At 36.3% G+C, this 22,019-nt stretch overlaps 1 protein-coding gene across 7 annotated transcripts in view; it reads left to right on the top strand.

Annotated features, from left to right (window-relative positions):
• Positions 1-42: 42 nt before the first annotated feature.
• Positions 43-22,019, top strand: part of TTC13 (tetratricopeptide repeat domain 13) — a 43,690-nt gene continuing 21,713 nt past the window's right edge. For 6 of the 7 annotated variants that reach the window (XR_008965829.1, XR_008965828.1, XR_008965830.1 and 3 more), the window contains exons 1-12: positions 43-263; positions 3,886-3,980; positions 6,688-6,763; positions 9,532-9,602; positions 10,335-10,400; positions 13,181-13,273; positions 14,332-14,448; positions 15,266-15,376; positions 17,704-17,786; positions 18,969-19,110; positions 20,351-20,525; positions 20,918-21,074. Coding sequence is in view for 3 of the 7 variants with exons in the window: in XM_057373628.1 (XP_057229611.1) it covers positions 80-263; positions 3,886-3,980; positions 6,688-6,763; positions 9,532-9,602; positions 10,335-10,400; positions 13,181-13,273; positions 14,332-14,448; positions 15,266-15,376; positions 17,704-17,786; positions 18,969-19,110; positions 20,351-20,525; positions 20,918-21,074 (1,370 nt within the window). In the remaining 4 variants the exon portion in view is untranslated. The remainder of the gene's footprint in view (positions 264-3,885; positions 3,981-6,687; positions 6,764-9,531; positions 9,603-10,334; positions 10,401-13,180; positions 13,274-14,331; positions 14,449-15,265; positions 15,377-17,703; positions 17,787-18,968; positions 19,111-20,350; positions 20,526-20,917; positions 21,075-22,019) is intronic. The other variant, XM_057373629.1, reaches the window with a different exon arrangement.

Here is a 22,019-nt window from a genome sequence, read left to right as displayed (position 1 = left end):
TACGGCGGCAGCCCCGTGGGAGGGGTAGTGGAGGCACCCTGTGTTCCCGGCCGGGGCGGCGCGCCTGCGTGCTGTGAAGATGGCACCTGCCGGCGCGTTGGCGTGGGGTTTGTGGGTGCCGCTGACCGCGCTGGCCCTGCTGGCCCGGGCTGCGCTCGCCCTCACCGAGCGCTACCCGGCGCTGTCCCTGTTCCAGCAGGAGCGGCACCGGCAGCGCCACGGCACACTGGGGGAGTGGGCGGAGCAGTACTCGGCCGAGTGCGGTGAGTCGGGGGCGTCGCCGCGATGACCGCCCGCAGCCCCCGCGCGGCGGTGACGAGGCCGCTGGGCCGGCGGCCGGGGGCGGTGGTGGTGGGCGGTAGGGGGATGCGGGTTGCCGGCGGCCCCTCAGCTGTGCGCCCTCCTGCCGCTTAGCTGACTCACAGGGTGGCATTTCGCGTGTGAGCTGCACCCCCGAGCCGCCCCGCGCCGCTGTGTGGCGCTGAGCCAAAGGCTGTAGCAGCGAGCCGAGGGAAAGCTCTCACCCCGGGATGGGCAGGCCCTCGGTATCACACGGGAAGACCGCTGCTGCCCCATTCACCTGCCTTGCGCATCACCTGGATGTACGCTTTCTAATTCCTGCACTCAGTAGTATGGGAACGTGCTAGCACCTTGAGGTCACATTATTGAGTTCCTCAGTATAAGTTAAGGAGCTGTTGGAGAGGGTCCGGACGTCTGGAGTATCTTTCTTACGAAGAGAGACTGCGGGAGCTGGGCTTCTTCGGAGAATAAAAAAAGACTGAGAGGGCTTCTCATTGATGTATACAAGTTTCTCAGAGGCGAGTGTTAAGAGGATGGTGCCAGACTTTTCAGTGATGCCCAGAGACTGGACAAGGAGCAGTGGCCGTAAACTAAAGCACAAGGTAGTTCCACTTCAGCTTGAAGAAGAACTTTATGTGGAGGGTGGTAGAGCACTGTTTAAGGTGCATGCCCCTGTGTCACTTGCTCGAGGTGACCGTGCCTTGACAGGGAGAGTTGGACTGGATGATCTCCATCGGTTTCTTCCAACCCTATCAATTCTGTGATTCAGTGAGTTGGCTTGATTTATTTTCAGCTACAATTTGTATTTTGGTGGCCAACTGGATGCTTCTCATTATGAGTGCCAAGTTTAGGCAGCACATCTGCTCTTTTTAAAATTAATTGATGGCATGTAATACGGGCATAGTAAAACTATTTTTATGTACTTGAGTATCTTTTGCATATGGATCATGTGGCTTAATCTGTTGTGATCATTGATCTTGAGCATGCTATGAATGAGCCAGACAAAAATGCCAGTCTGAACCACAACGTACACATAATACAGATGAAGAAAAAAGTATATCAATTCCTTGGAATGTGGCACTAAATTATGTAGAAGAGAATAACCAGTGATGTGTCATGACTTATCTGTCAGCATGATTTTGTGATTTTTTTTCGTCTCTTTATTTTGTAAAGCGTGTGGTCATATCAACAATTACCATGGTCCCTAACTAACATAAAGCCAGAGTTATCTACTTGACTTACAGACTTTGTGTAAGTAACTTCTTACGAGTTTCCTGCATCTGTGTATTTTCTTATCTTCACCCTGCTCTATGTATGGGCTTTTGTCTTCACATTTAAAGTTCTTTGATTAGTTTTTATCACCACTTTTGTGTGTTTGTGGCTACAGTGGCTGAGAACCTTAGTGCGTAAACACTAAATCAGGTTGTGTAACTTATCTCAGATAACCATTGCTACAAATTATTCAAGCTTAAGCATAAAACAAGAAGACTTTCACCCAGTGTTGAGATAAAAATTTGTGCACCCTACAAGTTAATGAATGGCAAAGTACTTGATTACATTATTACTGGACCTGATATGAATGATTGACTCAGGATTCTCTTTCAGAGGTGTATTTGGAAGGTTAGATTTTGATTCAATGGCAGATGTTCTTTTAAAGAAACCAGTGCAACTAGGATTGAAAGAAGGAATTCTGCTTAAATCATGAGTTACCTCAGGTATCTTGCATGCACTGATAATAAGATAGCTCTTGTTTACAGGACAACATACCTACCTTGAAATAGCTGTATTCCAATTCATTCCTTGCTATTTAAATATTAGGACTAAATTAATTGCCAGTTGAAAAATTCGCTTAAGCTCTTGGTCTGTGTTTTAGTACAGCTTGTGCAGAAGCTGAGAATTTTTTGGTCACAAATAGTTTTTCTTGTAGCCTACTGCAAGGTTCAAAGTAATTTCTCTGGTTGGTGTTTCTGGCTTTTCATGAAGTTGTTAATGTGATACAATTTTGGTTGTATCTGAGTTGCAGACAAAGGCAGATCCATTTTTCCATATGAATAAAGCAGTTTGTTTCCTCAGGAACTGCAAGATTTGAGGATCCTTTCCCTGCTGTAGCTTGTGTCAAGCTTGTGGCTTGGCTGTCTTATTCCCTAGCACCTTATAAAAAAATTGCTTCACTAAATCCTTGTTGTGCATAAAATTATTCCAGAGGTAGGCCGTGCCTGCACCTCTTTGTTTTGGTTTCTGAAAAGAAAATTTCTCAGTGAGTCTGCAGGCAAAACAGTTAAGTCAGTGATTTACGAGCACCAACAGGAAAGAATAATGTGGTAATTACACTGCCATAGCACAGAGGGCTTGGCTAATGAAAAGAACAAAGGGCAGGGCTGAAACCTCATGCTGGCAATGCTCTTTTTGGAAACCATGAGTGGTTTGCCACTCTTCTCACAGGACTTTCTGATTTTAAACTTTGACCTTCTGCTTTTTACCACTCTTACTTTGGTTGTGAAACTTCTCCCACTGGTTGTCATTTGTGGCTCAACATAGATCCAAGTTCCTATTTCCAGGGAATGATTTTAGATGCTATTTGACTTCTCTTTATAAGAAGACTGTTTCTTTTTCTCTTTTAGCTCTGTGTTTGTGAAATATAGGGAATTAACTAACTGTAGTCCTTAAGTCAAAATAAAAGAGCACACGCTGCACCCCAGCCTTTCAAACTTAGCATCACGTTTAGATTTACAAACATCAAGGGAGGTGATAAAATTTGATAGTGACATGGATTCAAAGACGTAATACTGTATGTTTGCTTTTTCTTGTTTACTCTTGAAATATTTAAAGGTAGTAGAACCTTTAGGATCTAAGGATTCAAAAGTTAACAATTCTGTTGGAATAGGAATTAAAAGCACCATATAGAGGAAATAGTGCCCTGTGCAGTCTATCAGTCTGAGGGGGTGTTGCTGGTTTATTACTTTTTTGTTTGTTCGGTATCTTAAACTTTACTATGCCAGCAAGCTTTGTTTGACTTTTTATAGAATGAATCAATCTTACACTGTTTGTAATGACATTCTTAGAAGCATATCTTTTTATATGTCCTGTCAATTACAGTTCACTATTCTGGCTGTTTCTTACAGTCTTCATACCTCTGTTTCCTGGATTTCCAACAGCTTTTTCCCTACTTTTGTATAGTCTGTTCTATTTATTTTCCTCTCTGGGACTGGAGTGATAATTTTATCTGTTATTTCTTGGGCATGAAAATGGAATTGTAATACTGAAAGGGGACATGCCTATCCCAAGCTTTTGTTATTTGCTTCTACCTTCCTCCTTTTTTACCTCTTTCTCATTTTTCTAGGTTTTTTTTCATCTATTTTTAGCCAAAAGCATAAGCATAAGTAGGGATAAAACTAATTATATAAAACTGTCATATGAACTATTGCTTACCTGGCTGTGTGGATATAATGCTGAGGGGAAAATGTGCTTCATGTGGGGTGCCCAGTGGGGAAACTTCAGCTGAACATGAGGAAATGTAAGATGTGCTAATAGAACATATATGTTCCTCTATGAGTTCCTAAAGGTATTTTTTCTCTTTTCACCCAGATTCATCATTTTTGCACTTCCATGAATCGGATTGTGATGTAGGAGGGTCATTGTCTTGTGAATCTGTGCTTTCTCTGAACACAGAAAATATTCTGGTATGTTTTCAAGAATATAATGTACGAAGCTATTTTAATAGATTGTTGAAGTCCCAGATCACTTCAGCTGCATAACTAGTTATAATGAAGCTTAGGAAAATAACGGCAAGTAGAATCTCTTAATCAGTAGGCATAGGTGCCCAAAAGGCTTAAGTATGAATGAACTCAAATTGAACATGAAAGTGCAAAAATTACTTTGTACTGCTCTATCATGAGTCTCTATGGCTGTCAATTAATTGTAGCTGATGTTGTCACAGGGAGCTAATCTTCACCTCAATAAGTCAACTGATTGTTTTTTTTTAGTGGTGCAGGGGCTATGCCTGTAAAAGGGGGAAAGGGGGAGGTGCTTTATTTTCTACCCAGATTAAATTCGTGAGGTTTAGACAAAACGTGTAAGAGTAGGAATAATGACTTGTAGTTGCTACATAAATAACATTGTGCAGAGATAAGAGAGGTTCAGATGGTATTTCACCAAATATAATACAGATTTGGCATGTGAATAATATTCTAATAAAAGAAGAATATTTCCTGGTAGAGAGACTTCAAGAGGATTATTTTGGAATTTGCATTTGCTTGCAACACTACTCTTAGCCTTTGTTCTTAAACAAATATAATCTTCAGCCTACGTCAGAACACAGGTTTGATGTTGGGTCTTCAGTTCAGTAAAGTACAGGTGTTGAAAATCTTCAGATGATTTCCATGTAAATATGCAAAGAAGCATTGGCAAATTTTTAGAAATTATTGGCTGTGAGGGAGCTTGGAAACTATATTATAATCGGCAGCAACTTCTCCAAAGGTGGTATTTGGAATTTAAACTACGATACTGCAAATCCACCAAGCCAATTATTTAACTTGAATACTTTCCTTTGACATCATCATATATTGGTCAGGTCTTCTATCTAGTCTAGTCCAATAGTACCAGCAATTCTTTCTAATGCAGTGAAATGTGTATTTGTTGGGAAGAAATTTCCCCATTTAAAAAAAAAAAGGTTATTTTAAAGAGAGCAACAGTTAAACCTTTTAGGTATTGTGCTGTGATGAAAATTTTCTCATTTCTTGAAGGCAGAATGACTGACAGTTTTTTGGGTGTAGAGTTGCAGGATATGTAACCTGTACCTGAATTCAGAGTTTGTTGGGGAAGTGTGAAACCACTTTCTCTGCCACCCCAACTGTTCTGTTTCTCTGTAATAACACTACAGATGAGATAGTGGTACTTCTCTTGCTGTCACATGCAGCTCAGTAATCCAAGGGAAATTACTGTAATGCTTGATTCTTTTGCTTGTAGCTTATTTTCCGGTACCCAGTATGGAATCTTGCTATATCTTATGTCTGCAGACAAAGATGTGTAGACCTCTTTTTTGATAAATCCACCAAAAAGGAAGAAAGGTTGTACGTTACTAAAAATGTTTTGTTTTTCCTAATTTTAAGACAATTATAAAAGAACAGTGTTTTGTACTTAAGTGTTAACCTGAAAAATTCTGAAAATTTTTTTTTTCTAGAAATTGCACAAAGACCATTGATGATATAAAAAGATTGTGTTTGTAAATGCATATGGATTGTAATGGAAATTTAGTTTTCTTGAACCTGCTGTTTGAACCCTGCTCGTTTTTGTGCTGTTTTTTAAATAGCTTTTTTCTATAACTGAAATAACTGCTGCACTCTGTAGAGGTGGAGTAACAATTTGCAGAGTGTTATGATGTAATGTAGAGCTCTTGTATCACCCTTAATTGCAATTTAAGAAAAGGTTTGTAAAATCCATTTGCTAATCATTCATGCGCTACAAAATACTCAAGTTTTTAGGGCAGACCAAACGTTCTCTTTATCATTAGAAACACAGGGCAGACATTGTGAAATGGGATTTGACCAGTTACTTTTGCTCTTTGTAGATATATGAGTGTCATGGACGCAGGTAATGTGGCTGCTTTTCTTTGGACAGGCAAAACAACCTGAAAGGAGAATGGTAGAGGAAATTAGATATTTAGTTGAATTGAAAGAAGAGAATTGAAAGGAGGGAGATGTTCTTTTTCCCACTTGTTTCTGGAAAAATTGAAGGACCTGTTGATTTAAATGAACATCTTGTATTTTTCTAACAAAAACTACTCTGGTAGGCTTACAATTGTCTATGGAAAATACATGGGAAAATAAACAGAGTTGAATATTTCTATATTTCTGAGGGCTGTGTTTGACAATATTGGTTCCTAGAGATGTGTTATTTAGGGAACAGATTTCCTAGATAAGGCTACAGTTTGAACAAAATATAGGATTGATAGAATGTCTGTGTTAAAAGGGCAGGCTCTTTAGTATGGCATTTTGAAGTTAAACTTTTTAATATTGATGGAGTGATATTCTTCTCAGTGTTTATTTTCAGTGTTTTAATCTTCTGTGGTCCCCTTCCCTTTGCAGGAGACAAAGGAATTATGGGGTAAAGAGTATTAACTTTCAAATGAAGTAAATGACTTGCAAAATGTCTTAAAAAGACTTCCGAAACTTCATCTTAAGCAGATACACTACAGAGACATCAGCCACTGGTGAAATGCTGACGATGTTCTTTCTGAGGTTTAGTTACCCTTAAGTTAAGAGTGGAAAGCAGCAGCATATGACTGAAGAGAGGCTTGTGGTGTAAGGCAATCTCTTAAGGATTTAAGACATGGATTTTCTGTGAGTTCTGTGTTGTTTGCTGAGCACTTAAAAATGTGATGTTTTACAGAATCAAGCAAAGTTGCTTGCAGAGCAAAAACGATTTCCATTTGCTACTGATAATGACAACACAAATGAAGAATTAGGTAAGATGCTTTATATAAGGTTTGTGTGGGTGAATGATGTGCAAATTATTAGCACTGAATGTTTTGAAAATTAATGATTGAAGTGGTATGTTAACTTCAGATCTTAATAAATATGGAGAAACAGCAAGTTTTCTCTGGTTGTATAAAGCAAATATCTCTGTTGCTAACAATCTTTCCTGCTTTCTTCACTAAAATTCTTCACCATGTCTGCTTAAGCAGATGTTCAAAAATAATTCCGATTAAGTCCCTTTTAACATGCTCAGCTACTTTCTGTTCCCCATTTTCTGTCATTACTTTTGACTGAAACTGTTTAAACATCCAGAAAATGTTACCAATGTTATACGCTTTCTATAAAGCATAGATCTTGGATCTGCTTCATCTCTCCACGCTCCTCCCACCAACACTTATAAGCAGCAGGAAGGCTTTCTGAATTATGTGCTAGGCTACTACTTGATATTTTTTCAAAGCACACTAAGCACAAAAAAATGTGAAGGCAAATAAATGAACAGGAAATACTTTTCTCAAAGGACCTGAGAAAGGAATTGCCCTGCTTCCTTAAATGCAGAGGTATTATGAGGCAGCAAAGAGATTGTTGAGGATGTATGTCAAAGAAGGCAGCAGGCCATCTTTTATATAAAAGCAAAGGGAGATTTTATTCCCCTCTAGTGAACTTAATTAAGTAGTTTTTTGTTGACATAATGTCATGGATTTATGAAGGAAAGTTTGGGGGCTTAGTAGTTTTTTTATATTCCTAGATTACTTAGCACGATTGTAGAATCCCACAAAGAATACCAGACTTCTGTTCAGCTAAAAAATATCTGATATTTTTAGTATCTATTCTGTAGACTTGGAAATGTCTCTGTCCTCATATTTGGCATGTAGGCTGGCACCTAGGTACCCACTTTAGTCTAAGGATGTCATGGTGTGAGAAGCCTGCATCCTTCTTGTTTTTGTGTGTTACTTTTAAGTCTTCTGAGGAAAAGTAATACAGAATATAGGCAGCCTTCCAAAGCAATGTTGGTACTGAAATATTTTGTCTAATGCACCATTGTTAACCATTAGATTTTTCATTATGATATAGTTACTAGTAATTTTGTAATATTAAAGATTAAGAAAAAAATACATCATTTAAAAAGAAACTGGGAGTGTATCAACCACTAGCTGTCAACCACTTACCGTAGTTTTACAGACATAGTTCATGACCTCCCGCATTTTGCCAAGCATCTTTTATAAACAAAATGCAGTTGTTATGAGCAAGACAATTGAGTGACAATATAAGTCATCATTGTCTTGCTTCCTCCACTTTTTTCCTTAATACTGGAATGGTTGAGTTGATTATATTTTACATGCCAGCTTTTCTGTGTTCTGGGATTGGAACCCTAAAGATGATACTAATAATTGTATAGTCTTGGAGAAGAATGAAATGAGGAAAATTCAAAAGCTCTTCATCCTGTCCTCTACTCTGCCCATTTCTTCCCTTTTTTGGCAATACTATGCATTTGTGCCAAGTGAAGCTTTTTATGTGTTGAGAAAAAAGCTTATATTGCACACAGATATTTCCTTCTTTATAATATAAATGCTCTGAATATGAGACAAGCTCTGAATTAAATACATTCTTATTTCTCTTTCATTTAACTGTTTTCCTTCTTTAATGAGCCATACTTAGCAACACTGCCAAGACAATATGGCTCTGCCTGCATGAAAGATAAGTGTCTGTGTCCTATTAAAAATACCTTTAACTGGCTTATTTGTCTCTTCTCATGTTTTAATAAATAGTTAAGCTAAGAGGCGCCTCTTCCGTTCTGTTTGGATGACTACTAAATTCATTATAAGTGGGGAAAGGTGAAATCTTGTTCTTAATTCAACTGCCAGCTGTTTGAACAAACTGCCTGGGGAAGAGTTCTCTGTAACTTTCATAGCTGTGGTCTTCAAGATACTGGGATTTGTTGGCAGTGTAGACAGAGCTTAGGCCACAGTTAAAAACTCTGAGAGATTAAAACTGCAAAATGAGACAATCTTGAGATATTCGTCTGTCAGAACTGAACTTCAGTCATGCAAGCTTAGCTACAGCTTTCCAGTCCTGTGATTTGACTGTAGTTTTATATCTTGTGGAGATTACAGGAACATATTTCTAACAGTCTATTTCATTTTCAAACACTTGGCTTCTATTCCAAAATGGGAGACGTGCTAGAATTTTAAAGCTTTTCATAATTGTAGCATAGGTAAAGACTCAATTGTTTTTCAGTTTCGTTTTTGTGAATAATGAAATCAGTTTAGTTGAGGTATTTCTAGTAAATTCAAATGAAGGAGAAACTTACTGTTAGCTGATAAAGTTAGCAACATGTGTATAAACAAGTAGGAGTTCCCTAATGGAATTGTCAAAAAATGTTAGTGATAGCCAGGTGTACTTTTAACTGAGAAAGCATCTAGAGCTATGGTATTTGGATCATAGTACCTTTCCTGATTCTAATTATTTTAGAAGGAAACATGGGCTCTTCCCTGGAGAATTTGTGAAAATTAAGAAAAAAAACCACAAACAAATAGCAAAACCCCAAAACAGCTCTGAAGAGCACAGTATGAATTGACTAATTAATGAATGCTAGGTAATGGTTGAGGGAAGTCATGTCATTTTGGTGGCGGTTTGGGAATCCTGTGACTATTTTAATCTTCACTGCAGTGTAGCAACTTGAACATTGTACAATTTGGTAATACTTAATATTAAAACAACTCAGATTTTTTTTTAATTTACCTTTTTAATGTTTTGTTAGCAATTGCTTACATGTTGATTGGCAACGGCTTGTATGATGAAGCTATACGACATTTTTCGACAATGCTGCAGGTAAGTTTTCTGCTTGGACCCCAAGAAAAAACTTGATTAAATTATCCATTGCCACATATGGCTTTTAATAAAATAAATACTAAAGTAAGGATTTTACAATGAGTGTAATTATTCTGCTTTTTGTTCATTTTTTTTCCATCCAAACATAAGCATACTCTTAGAACGAAATTAAATCTAACCCAAGGAAATTTGGCTTAAATTTTGCAGAACCAGAATACTTCTGGTTTTAGTTGCTGTCTAAATACAAATTTCATCAGGATGTCATAGTGTCTGATTTCAAAAATTAATTTTAAAACTCAGATTTAAATTACATAGAAAGTAAGCTTTGGGTGTCCTAATTGTATGGTTTTTATCATCTCAGTGACATGAGACAAAAGAACTTATGTAATTACCAGTAAGGTAACAACCCATGCAGTTTGGGTAGCAGAGTATTCTAATGAATACTGTGTATTGTAGTCCTTTCTAATGTATACCGTGTAATAGCTTCTGGGCGGTGGTCACTTGTGCAATAACTGCACTTTGTCTCTTTTACCAGAAAATACTCCCGAACAATTCCATTAAATTGAATTGGAAATTGTGAGCATATGAAACTATAGACTGTAAGACAATAAATTTCTTTGCCTGGCAGCTGTGATTGTTCATTGCTTACTACTTTAGATCAACTGGAATTAAATACATTTTGAAGAAGCCAAAAACCCCACACCACAAATTAATATTTTAATTATTTAACAGGAAGAACCAGAGCTGGTTAGTGCAATTTATGGACGAGGGATAGCATATGGAAAAAAAGGACTTCATGTGAGTAGATAATTATTTGAATTAATATCCAACAAGTCTTTGTGCTGTCCTGCTTCCATGATGAGTCACTCCCTTGGCAGGTGCACTGTATAACATAAAGGGATCTAGTAGATCACACTACTCAAGCCATGGGTACATTTGCTTTGTGAGACTGTGGAAGTAAAGCAGCATGACATAAGAGTGCCAAAGAAGACAGGCACTTCTGAGAGTAGTAGATAGTGAGGCTGTGAGCTGCAGCTTCCTGAAAGAATTGTCTATTAAGATAACAGGCAGAGTCTTACCTCTGAGAGACAGGTTTATGAAGTCCCACTGAATTCATCTCCACATCTAATCTGTATTTGGAAATGAAAATATCTTTTACTGCAACTTGGAAACATTGTCAGCTCTTCCAATACAGTAGACTTCATATTGCTTTTTGATTGCTTGTGCCTCTTGGTAAGTATACCACCTTTAATTTGTTAAAAAAAATGTCAAAGTTAAATTACTTAGTTGAAATACTTACAGTTACTGCTCAAACAACTTCTTTAGCAGAAGTAAATTTATGAGTCCTTTGTCGTGGTTTGAGCTTGACTGAAAGCCAAAGGACCCAACGACGTTCCCTACCCCCCACCGGAGAGGCAGAAGGGAGAGCAAAAGCCCAATTAATGCTAAAATTTACGGCTTTTAGATAACATAACATAATTGAGAGATAGATACATATATGCTCTAGAAAATGATCAGACAGGCTGAATAACTTAAGTTGCAAAGTAGATTTATTACTAGAAACTACTAAAAAACTACTGCACCAGGGAGGGGAACAGAGATAGGGAAAAACTTACAAGGAGAAGAAATAAAAACTAACATTTTAAGACACCTGTTATTCTTTCCAGGAACCTCTCCCAGGTTGCACTTCCCCACCCCTCCATGCCTTCCCGTGTGCAAGTGGGGCAGGGATGAAAGTTTACACATAGATCAAACTACTCATTACGATTATCGTCCAGCATCATAGGAGAAGAGTGCTTACAGCTCCAAGCTGTGGAAGTTCTTTTCCCAAGAGACAGCCAGTGTATAACTGCTGAGGGCATAGGATTCTTTACCTTGTGGGAGAAAGGAAAACAGTCCTCCAAGGCCACTCAAATCTCCTGGCAGAGTACATCTTCTTCTAAGCATCCACTCCCTTCAGGCGGGTAGAGGGGGGAATAACCTCTTCCCCCAAAGAACACAATTTCTTCTAAGCATCAACTTGCTTCAGACGTGAGGGGGGACAAGTCTCTTCCCCCTTTTTGGCTTCTGATCAGTCCAGTCCACAAAAGCCAGGATTTTATCTTGGGTGCAGGGCCTCTATTTTCTATATAGATCTCCCATTGAAGAAATAGTCCTTTCGAGAACAGCTTGTTTTCTCCATGTTCGAGCACCTCAGCAGCAGTACCTATCTTCTCCTTACTGTGATCTTGGGTCTCCATTTGTTTTTCCATACATCTCCTCACCCTCCTCCTCTGTCTTTCCCCAGTGCGTGATACTAACAACCTAAAAAACTAATGGTGGCCGCAATCTATCTTGTTTTGAATTCTTAAGTACAAGACCATACATCATCACAGAGGTGTAACTGGCTTGTGCAATTGGCCCAGGCCTGACCAGCAGCCTGTACATCAACCTCAGAGCCACAATGGATTGATTCTAAAACATAGGGGGCAAGGCTTTTGCTGGAGAAGAAGGAGAAAGCTTCTAGAACTCTGTCAAAGGAACCATCTTTGTGTTTTCCCGATCCCATCCCCCCACCAGGAAAAACCAGACCGAGTAAAACCAGGACATCATTGTAGTTTGAGTTTGTGGCCTGTTGAAATATGATTGAATAGTTGCTAGAACTCTAGAAGAAAGAAACTTGAATAACTCCTTGAAAATATTCTTTGTGCAGAATATTTATTTCTTCAGGGGTGCTGACAAGAGCTTGAAGTCTGTATTGCTTGCGTGTTTTTAACATCATCAGGAGTTTGTTCTCTCAGTTCAGCTAGGTGCTGATACAGTTTCACTTGATGAAAGTTTTTGTAAGTGACACCTTCAAGACACAAAGAATGATATTAAGCACAAAATTTATTTGCTTTGAGAAAGAAGAAGAAGGTCAATGAAATCTAATACAGAAGTTGCTGTATAATCTTTGATTTGTTTTCTAATTAAGTAAGTACTTCCATCCTATACTTCACTGAGAACAATTAAAAAATTTAAATTGCAAGGTGTTGCTGACATCAACCCATTTATCGGTGCTAGTTGGATGAAGTTGCAGACAGTGCTGATGGCAACACTGGTGGCCGTGAGTGTGAATGTGTGTTTTCATGTGGGAGCTTGAGCCAGCTTTGCTGCCAAGGAACGTACCTCTAGAGCCAAAAACCTAGTGTTTATTCACAGAGTTATATTAATAAATGATTATTTAATAAATTATTATTAACTATATATTAATTATTCATATGTAATTATATAATATATAATATATAATACATACATTATATAATTATATATATTATATTCACAGAGTTATATTAATAAATGATTATTAATAAATGATCATTAATAAATGATTAGAGGTACAACACAAAGAATATGTATACAAGCAAAGTTTGTTTTACTTGTTTGTAGAAGACAGGTGTTTTTTCCCAGCTGTTTGCAGAATGCTGCATCTTGATGTTACTAGCAAAGGTGTGAAGGGCTTTTCCATACTCTTAGCCAATCTAGCTGTCCTTCATCTTGAGAGTATATTAGTCTAAATATGCACAGTTGTTCACCTTGTTTATTTTTCTCCGTTTCAGGATATGAAAAATGCTGAACTTGCTCTGTTTGAGCTCAGTAGGGTGATAAGTCTGGAACCAGATCATCCTGAAGTATTTGAACAACGAGCAGAAGTGAGCATTTTTGTGTCTTTTTAGATTTTTGGAGAAATTGCAATTATACAGTGTTTCCAATTGTACTTAATTGATGTAATGACCAAAACTTGGTGTTCTCTGAACATTCGTCCTTTATTTTAAAGTGTACATATTTCCTCTCAAACATTGTAATTTGTGCAATTTAGTTTTAAAATAAGACTTAGACCAAGTAGAGTTACTATAGCCAATAGAATGGCATATATTCTGTTTCAGTGTTCAGTTTTGACATATTTTATAGCTAGATCATTTGTGTTTAGGGCTTTTTTATAAGATGCATCAAAAAATCACTTGAGCCTTAACTGTTTGCACTTATTGTCACCTTAGTAAATTTCTTGTTAGTACTAGTTGTTAAAATACCAAATATATAAAAAATGAAATATTTTGGTTTTATATTTGTGCATGTAATTTAAAGATCATTCCAACCCACATATATTTTTTATTTTGAAAATCAAGTTTTGTTTTGTGAACTAAATAACAGAAAATGGATGCCAAGAACCAGCTTTGTAGTCAAATCAAAAGTACAAATATTAAAGTCAGCATACCCTAAAATTGTAACTGCCATAATATTCACAATTTTAATGTTTGTAATGATCTCGTAGTACATTTGTGAACCTTGATCAAAAAATRTGAAAGGCATTCAAATAATTGGAAAATGGACCATTTTCCATTGGGGGAATGTTTTTTCAAATAAGGCTTAGGAGAATAATTACATTTTCATATGAATATGTTTAAATAGCTTGAAATTGAGTATTTTGCTTTGACCAACTTGTTTTTAATTTGGAAGGCTGGATTTCTGCAAATGTTATTGGTGATGTTCGTGTACACTGATAGTTTTGAGAAAAATTCTTTCAGATTCATTCTTTCTGAGGGGTTTAAAAGCAATAAGTACTGAAATTTATAGTGGAACTTTCCAGCCTATTCTAGCAAATAGAATTATTTTATTAGAACTGAACATGGAAAGGAATAATCTTCATATTTCACTTATAAATCTATTCAGTCTTTCTGCTTTAACCTGTACTTTGGTTTTATACTCTTAGATATTGTCCCCACTAGGACGAATCAGTGAGGCACTATCTGATCTCACCAAAGCTATTCAGCTACAACCATCAGCAAGGCTCTACAGGCACAGAGGTACCCTTTACTTCATATCTGAGGTTAGTGGATTTTGGCAATTCTGTTTGGCTCTGGTTGTGGGGACTTCATTGATTATTTTGTTAGCTTTTGTGCTAGTGGTTACTTTTGTTCAAGAGCTTCTTTCCTATTTAGTTTTAAAAACCCAAAACAATATAATAACAAGAGCCCTGATTCTCCTGTGTCTGGTTTTCTGACAGTTCAGAGGTATTCTCTCAGTATTTCATTTGCAAATCTATGTAATGCAGAGAATCAGAGGACAACTACCTTGCATGTACACCCCAGATTCTTTTGAGGAGTAGGATGTGGATAAAGACTTTGACTTGATTTATAACCTATGGCTGCATTTAATTAGTGTTGATAAACACCAGTCTAAAAAAAGGAAGATACTTAGGGCCAAGGCAGTAATGGCTCTAAATGCTTAAGACAAAACACCGCTCAGAAAAACAAAAAAAACCCTGCAAAAATGCCAACATCCCATTTTGCCATGTAATTTCTGTGTATTGCTCTTAATGCTTTTAAATAAAACAAGTAGCTTTATCTTCAAAGATTGTGTGAATCCTAGATAGCTGATTTCCTACTTAATTCTTCTGATTTCGCTGTTTGCTTCCTGCCATTTATCCATTTACTTTCCTGTATTTTATGTAGCACTTCCTACAGTAAAAGTTGCAAGTGTATTGTGTATTCTTTGTTCTGATTGATAATGACTGCTGCTTAAACCTAAGATTGACTTCATTCATTTAGCAAAATACTGTAGTTTACTTCTATGAAAATAAAAGTATGTATTCCTCTTCATTTGTATTGTGCTTCCTCTGTCATTTAAAATCTTCTTTGTCATAGGATTATGCAACAGCCCATGAAGATTTTCAGCACTCACTGGAACTGAACAAAAATCAGCCTATAGCTATGCTTTATAAAGGCTTAACCTTCTTTCACAGAGGACTTTTGAAGGTAAGCTATATTGAACAATAGTTCATGTAGAACAATACCCTCTATTTGAAGTTATTTTCATAAAATAGTGGAAATAAAGATGTTGATATATGTGTTTTCTATCACATAAGGAAGATGTTTGAGGCAAAAGAGTGCAAGCAAAAGGATTCAGTGATACGACATGTAAATAATGCAGGTCTTGCTGAAACTCAGTAAATCAGTGATGTAGTTTAAGGAATGCTTTGAAAGATGTTTGTATTTGGCACCTCTGCTAGTATTTGTATGGTTATGTTTAAAATTTCAAAATGAAATGGAGATTTCCTAGGTTCTGGGAAGGGGAAGAAGAAGAAAATAATAGTAAATTCTTCCTCGAATGAGCCAGCGGATAATCAAGTAAAGTGCTTCTGGAGCCCTGCATTTATGCATGTTTATTTCAGTTATTTGTTGATTCTGAAAGGCTGATATCTAAATTGAGGGAACACAGTTGCTCCTCCAGTTTTTAAAATCAGCAGGGTAGTAAGTTCATCACGTCTGTCTTAAGTTTTCTCCATTTTGTGACTCAAAACTTCTCTGTGTTTTAGGTGTAGTAGTATTTCCCCTCTTTCTTGTTTGTCTTTAGAGATACTGCTGCCATTTTTCAGAGGGGAGAATAATTAGACAAGTTGTCTAAAACCCTCAGTTTGAAAAATGAAGATACAATGGTGTAATTTCTGAATTCCAACAGTGGGAGCTTTTTTAACTTCTGATAGTTTGCGGTTCACTAAGGGCTTTGTGTGAAGAATTCCTGACAGAACCTGGAGACAACCCAGGACTCCCACATTTCAGCTCAATATCTTTCATAGACGATCTCTGGGTTTTTTTATGTCTATTTTTTTTTGCTGTCTGCTTCTTCACCTTTTCAGTACCCAAGCAGGTATATTTTTCCAGTCTCCCAGTATGCTGTGACAACATCAGACTGTCACTGAACTTTCATTATCTATATCTTATTGCAGTCTGAAGAGATACTTGCAAATAATAGTCTGAATTTCTGAATTTCAGAGACCCCAGAAAGTGATGGTGATAATACAGTTGACAATAATGAATGCTGTCTCGGTTTGTAGAGTAGAAGCTGTGTATCTTTCTGATACACCGATTAACACATTTCTGCACCACCACCTCCTTCCCCCCAATTTCTTTCCTCAAAGGAAGGATCTTCCCTCTCTAGCATTCATGTTCAGAGAGATTGTGACTTGAGTGGTTTTTAATCTCCAGGTACACCTTAGCTTCCAGTCAGGTTCAGGTTGCCTTTTAAAGGAAAGCTGTGCATGTCATCTTTTAAGTTTTACAAGGTTTGCTGAAAATTGAAGATTTGGGTTGAGGGTTGCTTTGTTCATTTTTGGGTAAAAAGAGATTGATTTGGATCACTGCTTTTGGGAATAATCATCTTAGTTTTAAAACTTATCTATAGGATTTGAGCCCATCAGTAGTTGTAGGTGATTGTCCAATATTTTTGTGCATGTCGTAGTGCTTAGAATGTATTTAATAGTTTTTCTAAGTAAAGATTTATAAGTTGACTGAATATACCAGTGATTCTTTCCTAACAGCATCTAATTTATTGCACTGTAGACTTCAAGATACTTCTCAGGCATTCCTTAGTAGTATAAAGTAGTTGTTTTTTCCATCTTTAATTCTAAGTCTCAGTATTGAATATGCCAGTTTGTGTAGCCGTTCTAGTTTGAGAAGCTGAGTTCTTAATCAGGCTCTTTGAAGAGGAATATTTCTTTAACCATATGCTTGTATTGTTCCCTTTTATTTTTATTACATTGTATTCCTCACAGCAGTAATAGCAACTGTACATGCTATTGTGTGAAGATGATTGCTTTGTAATCCCTCGAGAGAGTTTCCTAAGTGTGCAAGTAACAAAGAATGCAAAAAGACAATTAAAGGCAGAGTGCAGATTTGGAGGAGTCTTTTGACCTCCAAAAATGAAGAGGTATATTATGAATGAAGAAGGAAGACTGGAAGGAGGGAATGCTTTGCCTTAGGGACCAGACTGAGCTTTGAAAAGCAGATTCTGAAGGGATTTCATCTTTGAGCTCTATTAAAATGCTGAAAGGATTGCTTATTCCCAAAGCATATTAGACAAAGGAATTCCAGCTGAATCTGTCAGTACTGTAAAGAACTTTTCAGTAATTCATTTATTATGTAATAATTTTACCTGTATAGACTTTATAATAAATTCATGCCTTGTTTGTTCCTTCCAAAGGTTTTGATATGCAGTTGTAAAACCATAGCTAGTAACTACTGAGGATGCTGAAATTTAATGAATGTAGTAAGTGACAATTTTTTCTGTTGGTCCCTTTCTGTAGGAAGCCATTGAATCCTTCAAAGAAGCTCTGAAGCAGAAAGCAAACTTCATAGATGCTTATAAAAGTCTTGGACAAGCCTACAGGTACTTTAAAACTCAGAAGGAGTTGTTTTTTTTTCATTTTTTCATCTGGTCTTGTTCTTTAAAATGCCCTCTAAGTTTTACACACTTGTTACAAAATCGTGCAGAAGCAAGTGTGGTATTTGGTAGCTCCTGCAGGTGGTATGTCTATGTCAGGATGTGTTCAATATCAATAATTTCTGTGTTTGCTTTGTATTTTCGATTCAGTCTCTAGTATTTCTCTGAGTCTCCCAGACTCAAAGGTTAGTGAAATGGAAGTTTTCGATAAGATTTATGTATGCTAAATAATTTTTAAATTATGGCAATGTTGAATACAACACAAGCATGTTGCTGATTAAATCCTTCTTCAAGTAACATGGCTTTGGTGTTCATGCATCTATTTAAAACTAGAGAGCGTAGTTAATCATTATTCTGCTAAAAATTCTTTTTGGCAAATATAGTTAAAACTAGTAAATCTTGTTTGTTTTTTCTAGTGTTTCTCTTGTTTGGATTAATTTTGATTAGTATAATTCGATGTGGAAATTTTGTAATCTTAAACATAAAGATCAGTATACTGGATTTAAAAAATTAAGATATATTTAGTTGTATACTATTTTCTATTTTAATTTTCCATGAGTTTGTCTGTGACTATTTTTACTGTCTGTTTACATGTACTGCTGGCCTGCACATGGAGTAATTTTGGTCAATAAATTTTTAGTTAGTTTCAGTTTTTAAGCAGCAAACGCTTTCTTCTTACTCAGCATTTAAGTAATTGTTAGTAAATTTTTAAAATTTAAAGTGCATATTAATTAAAATTCTAAGTACATGTTTGTACATAGAAGTTTAAAAAACCTCTCAAATGTAGTGTTTTCCAAGAATACTTCTTGTAGAAATTTTGTTTACTTTAGTTTCTGAAGAAATACCATAGACACATGTTTTTACAGTTTAATGTCTGCTGAGGATTGTGAAGATTAGTGGTCTTGTGGGATTGTATTGCATATTTCTGGGAGCAGCAAATTCTGTGCAGCAGTTCTGTTATTACCGCAGAGGAATTGTTACTGCTTTTGTTATGAAAATTTTCCACTACTACTGTGTTTCTCTTCAATGATATATCCTTTGGACACCTTAAAGCAACCTTTATCAAGGAATTTTGTTGTCGCTGTTGCCTTCTCTATTTTTCACATTTTGCTTTATGGAATCACCTAGAGAGCTTGGCAACTTTGATGCTGCTACAGAGAGCTTCCAGAAGGCTTTACTGCTGAATCAAAATCATGTTCAGACGTTACAGCTCAAAGGAATGATTCTTTATCATCATGGCAGCTTAGATGAAGCACTAAAGAATTTTAAGGTAAGCAGGCCCTAAGTAAATACGAAATTGAAATGTTTTAATAAGGACTTGCAGTCAAAAACTGCAATAAAATGGAAAAATTTTGAAATTTTTCATTCTGAATGTGTGTGTGCATTTGAGCTAGAAGTATTTGTTGTGAAGTCTGTCTTAAAAATATATATAACTTAACAGTTTATAATTCTAAATGGAATTTTGCTAAAACTGAGATGGTTTCTTTAACTGTTGTATGTGTTTGTTAAACCAAGCTCTGACTGAAATGTTGTTGTTTTCTTTTTAAACTGGTAATGGTGTTCTTGCTAATGCTTAACTTTGATTGAAACCTAGTTTTTTTTTCATATCTGATGAAAGATGAAATGTACAAGTCTTTAATTTTAAGCTTAAAATTAGTTAAAATGTTTATCTAATTTTTCTGGAGTATTTTCTTTTGAAAAGTGCAACATATGTTCTGGTTCATTGAGCTTGCAAAAATTTTCATGTTGCCAAAATCTTGCCTATATCTGTTGACATTAAATAATTGCCTAATTTTGTAGATGGAACCAAAAAGGCAGATGTTACTTGTGTGCCCATATTCTTAAAACAAGGAATGAAATAAGATCCCTTTCCAAACGAGTCTGTGCTTATCCTAAGGAGAACATTTAATGTACATTATTGCATATTCACCTTCTGTAACCCAGTTTCTAGATACTGGTGTAACTGAAAAGATATTTCAACTTTTGAGATGAAGATGCACTTCTAAAGACATTTAATTGCTGGAAGAATTGGAGCATTCATTTCTTAATCATGAACAGGAATTCGCTGTATTTTTAACATGCAGTAAATAGCTGACTAACATAGAAGTGTAGTAATACATGAAGTAATGAAGAGATGAATGGGGGAAATTACAGAAAAGATATGTATTTATAACTAACCCAAAATTACTTGTTATATTGTCAGGAGCATATTTTGTCTAATTTTGCCCAGCTAATGTTGAGCTAATATTGTTAGAGCAAAAGTGTGCAAAGCGTATTTGCACTAGCACTGTTTGGGTTTTCAGTTTTTTCCTCCTATAATAAAGCCGAAAATACTTTTTCTTACATTTGCTAGCAGTTCAGGTGCTCAGCAGCATTTGAAAGAAAACCCTGGTGGAAGTGGATCTTAATAATCAGTAAATCACATGTCTTCTGACCAGACAGGTTGGATTATTTGAAGATACTCATTCTGTGTCTTGATTTATGGGTGCTTTGTTCCTTGAATCTCCTAGAGATGTTTACAGCTAGAACCATACAATGAAGTGTGCCAGTATATGAAAGGTCTCAGCCATGTTGCAATGGGACAGTTTTATGAAGGCATAAAAGCTCAGACCAAAGTTATGTTAAATGATCCACTACCAGGCCAGAAGGCCAGTCCAGAGTATCTTAAAGTGAAATACCTCCGAGGTAAGTTGGAATTTTTTATTTAAATATCTTCTTGAAATACTTCAAGGACCCTAAAAATGCAAGCTTTCTTGTAGTTATGGTCATTTAAAATAAACTAGTAAACATTTTCATGAACATTGTTGAAAAAAAGTACACTGATTTGGTGTTCACACAGTAAAAAACTAGGACAAAAATGGAATATGCATTTCTGTATAATGGTAAGGACTTTTGGGATACTTAGTTGAAAGACTTTTTTCTGTCTTGGAAATTGGCTAATAGCAAAATTATTTAGAAATAATGACTTATTAAAATTGTGTTGTTTAACTCAGGCATACAATCTGGTTACTGTTTTTGTATCATGGCATAAGTAAACTGATTATGCAAACACACTTAATTTTATTTCTTTCCTCCAGAGTATTCCAGATATTTGCATGCACATTTGGATACCCCTCTTACAGAGTATAATACTGATATAGATCTTCCTGGAACTTTCAAGGACCACTGGGCCAAAAATCTTCCTTTTCTTACAGAAAATTACGAAGAACAGCCAGGTTTACAGCCACATATAAAGTGAGAATTTCTATATTTTAAAACTTATTCTAAATATGGGTGTTCTTTTTTTCACTTTGACTTTCAAAGTGCCGTTCTGAGGCATTCTAACAGCATAAATATTTAATATTATATTGACGTGCAATTCCACTGAGCGTGTAAGTTCTTTTGTACATCGTAAGAGTTGGTGTATCTCATAGGAGGACGAATGAAACTTAGGATGATGTTCTTCACTTCTCCCTTCACATAATAATATTTACATATTGTTTCATGTTCTGTGGCCTTACTGGTTAACTCTTCTTTTTTTTTTAAATTACTGTTAAGGAGTTTGAGATGCTCAGTGTAGTGTTACATAGTGCTCTTATTACAGTTTCCTGTTGTGTTGTAGGTTTTTATTTTGTTATAGATAAAATTTCTAGATACTTTATATATTTTTATGGCAGCTTGGTTTCACTGGTTAAAGATGTTCTCTGGAGTAACTTAGGAGTACCTTTGTGAGGAGCATGACTTCAGTCAAAATAGCAGGCGATTTACTAGAACAGTCTTTATGTAGCTCAAGCAAAGATAGCAATTTCTCCTGATGTAAAGCAGTTACTAGATATATTGTCATGCATTCACTTTGTCTATGTAAAAAAATTGCTTAAAAATGTATAGCTTTTGTGTATATGGCATAGAATCCACCTTTTGAGCAGAAGTCGTTTTTACAAAAGTTAATGGAATAAGACTTCCTTTTCTTACTTAATTAATCGGGGTGAATGTAATAGCTAAGAATAGTTATTATCTGTGAACTTTATTTAGTATCACTTACTATGAGCAAGTCTGAGATGAAATGCTGGTAGTGACAATAATATCTGCCATTGAATTCAGTAAGACTGAATTCATTTGAGATATCAAGTGTAAATACCACATACTGTGTATGTTCAGTGGACTAGGAGGAGGAATGAATGTTCTTTATCCTACGTATAA

This window comes from Malurus melanocephalus, unplaced genomic scaffold (assembly GCF_030028575.1).
Source record: "Malurus melanocephalus ecotype Western Australia unplaced genomic scaffold, MMel_1.1 scaffold_203, whole genome shotgun sequence".
NCBI classification, from domain to species: domain Eukaryota; kingdom Metazoa; phylum Chordata; class Aves; order Passeriformes; family Maluridae; genus Malurus; species Malurus melanocephalus.
This window is presented reverse-complemented; position numbering and strand designations above follow the sequence as displayed.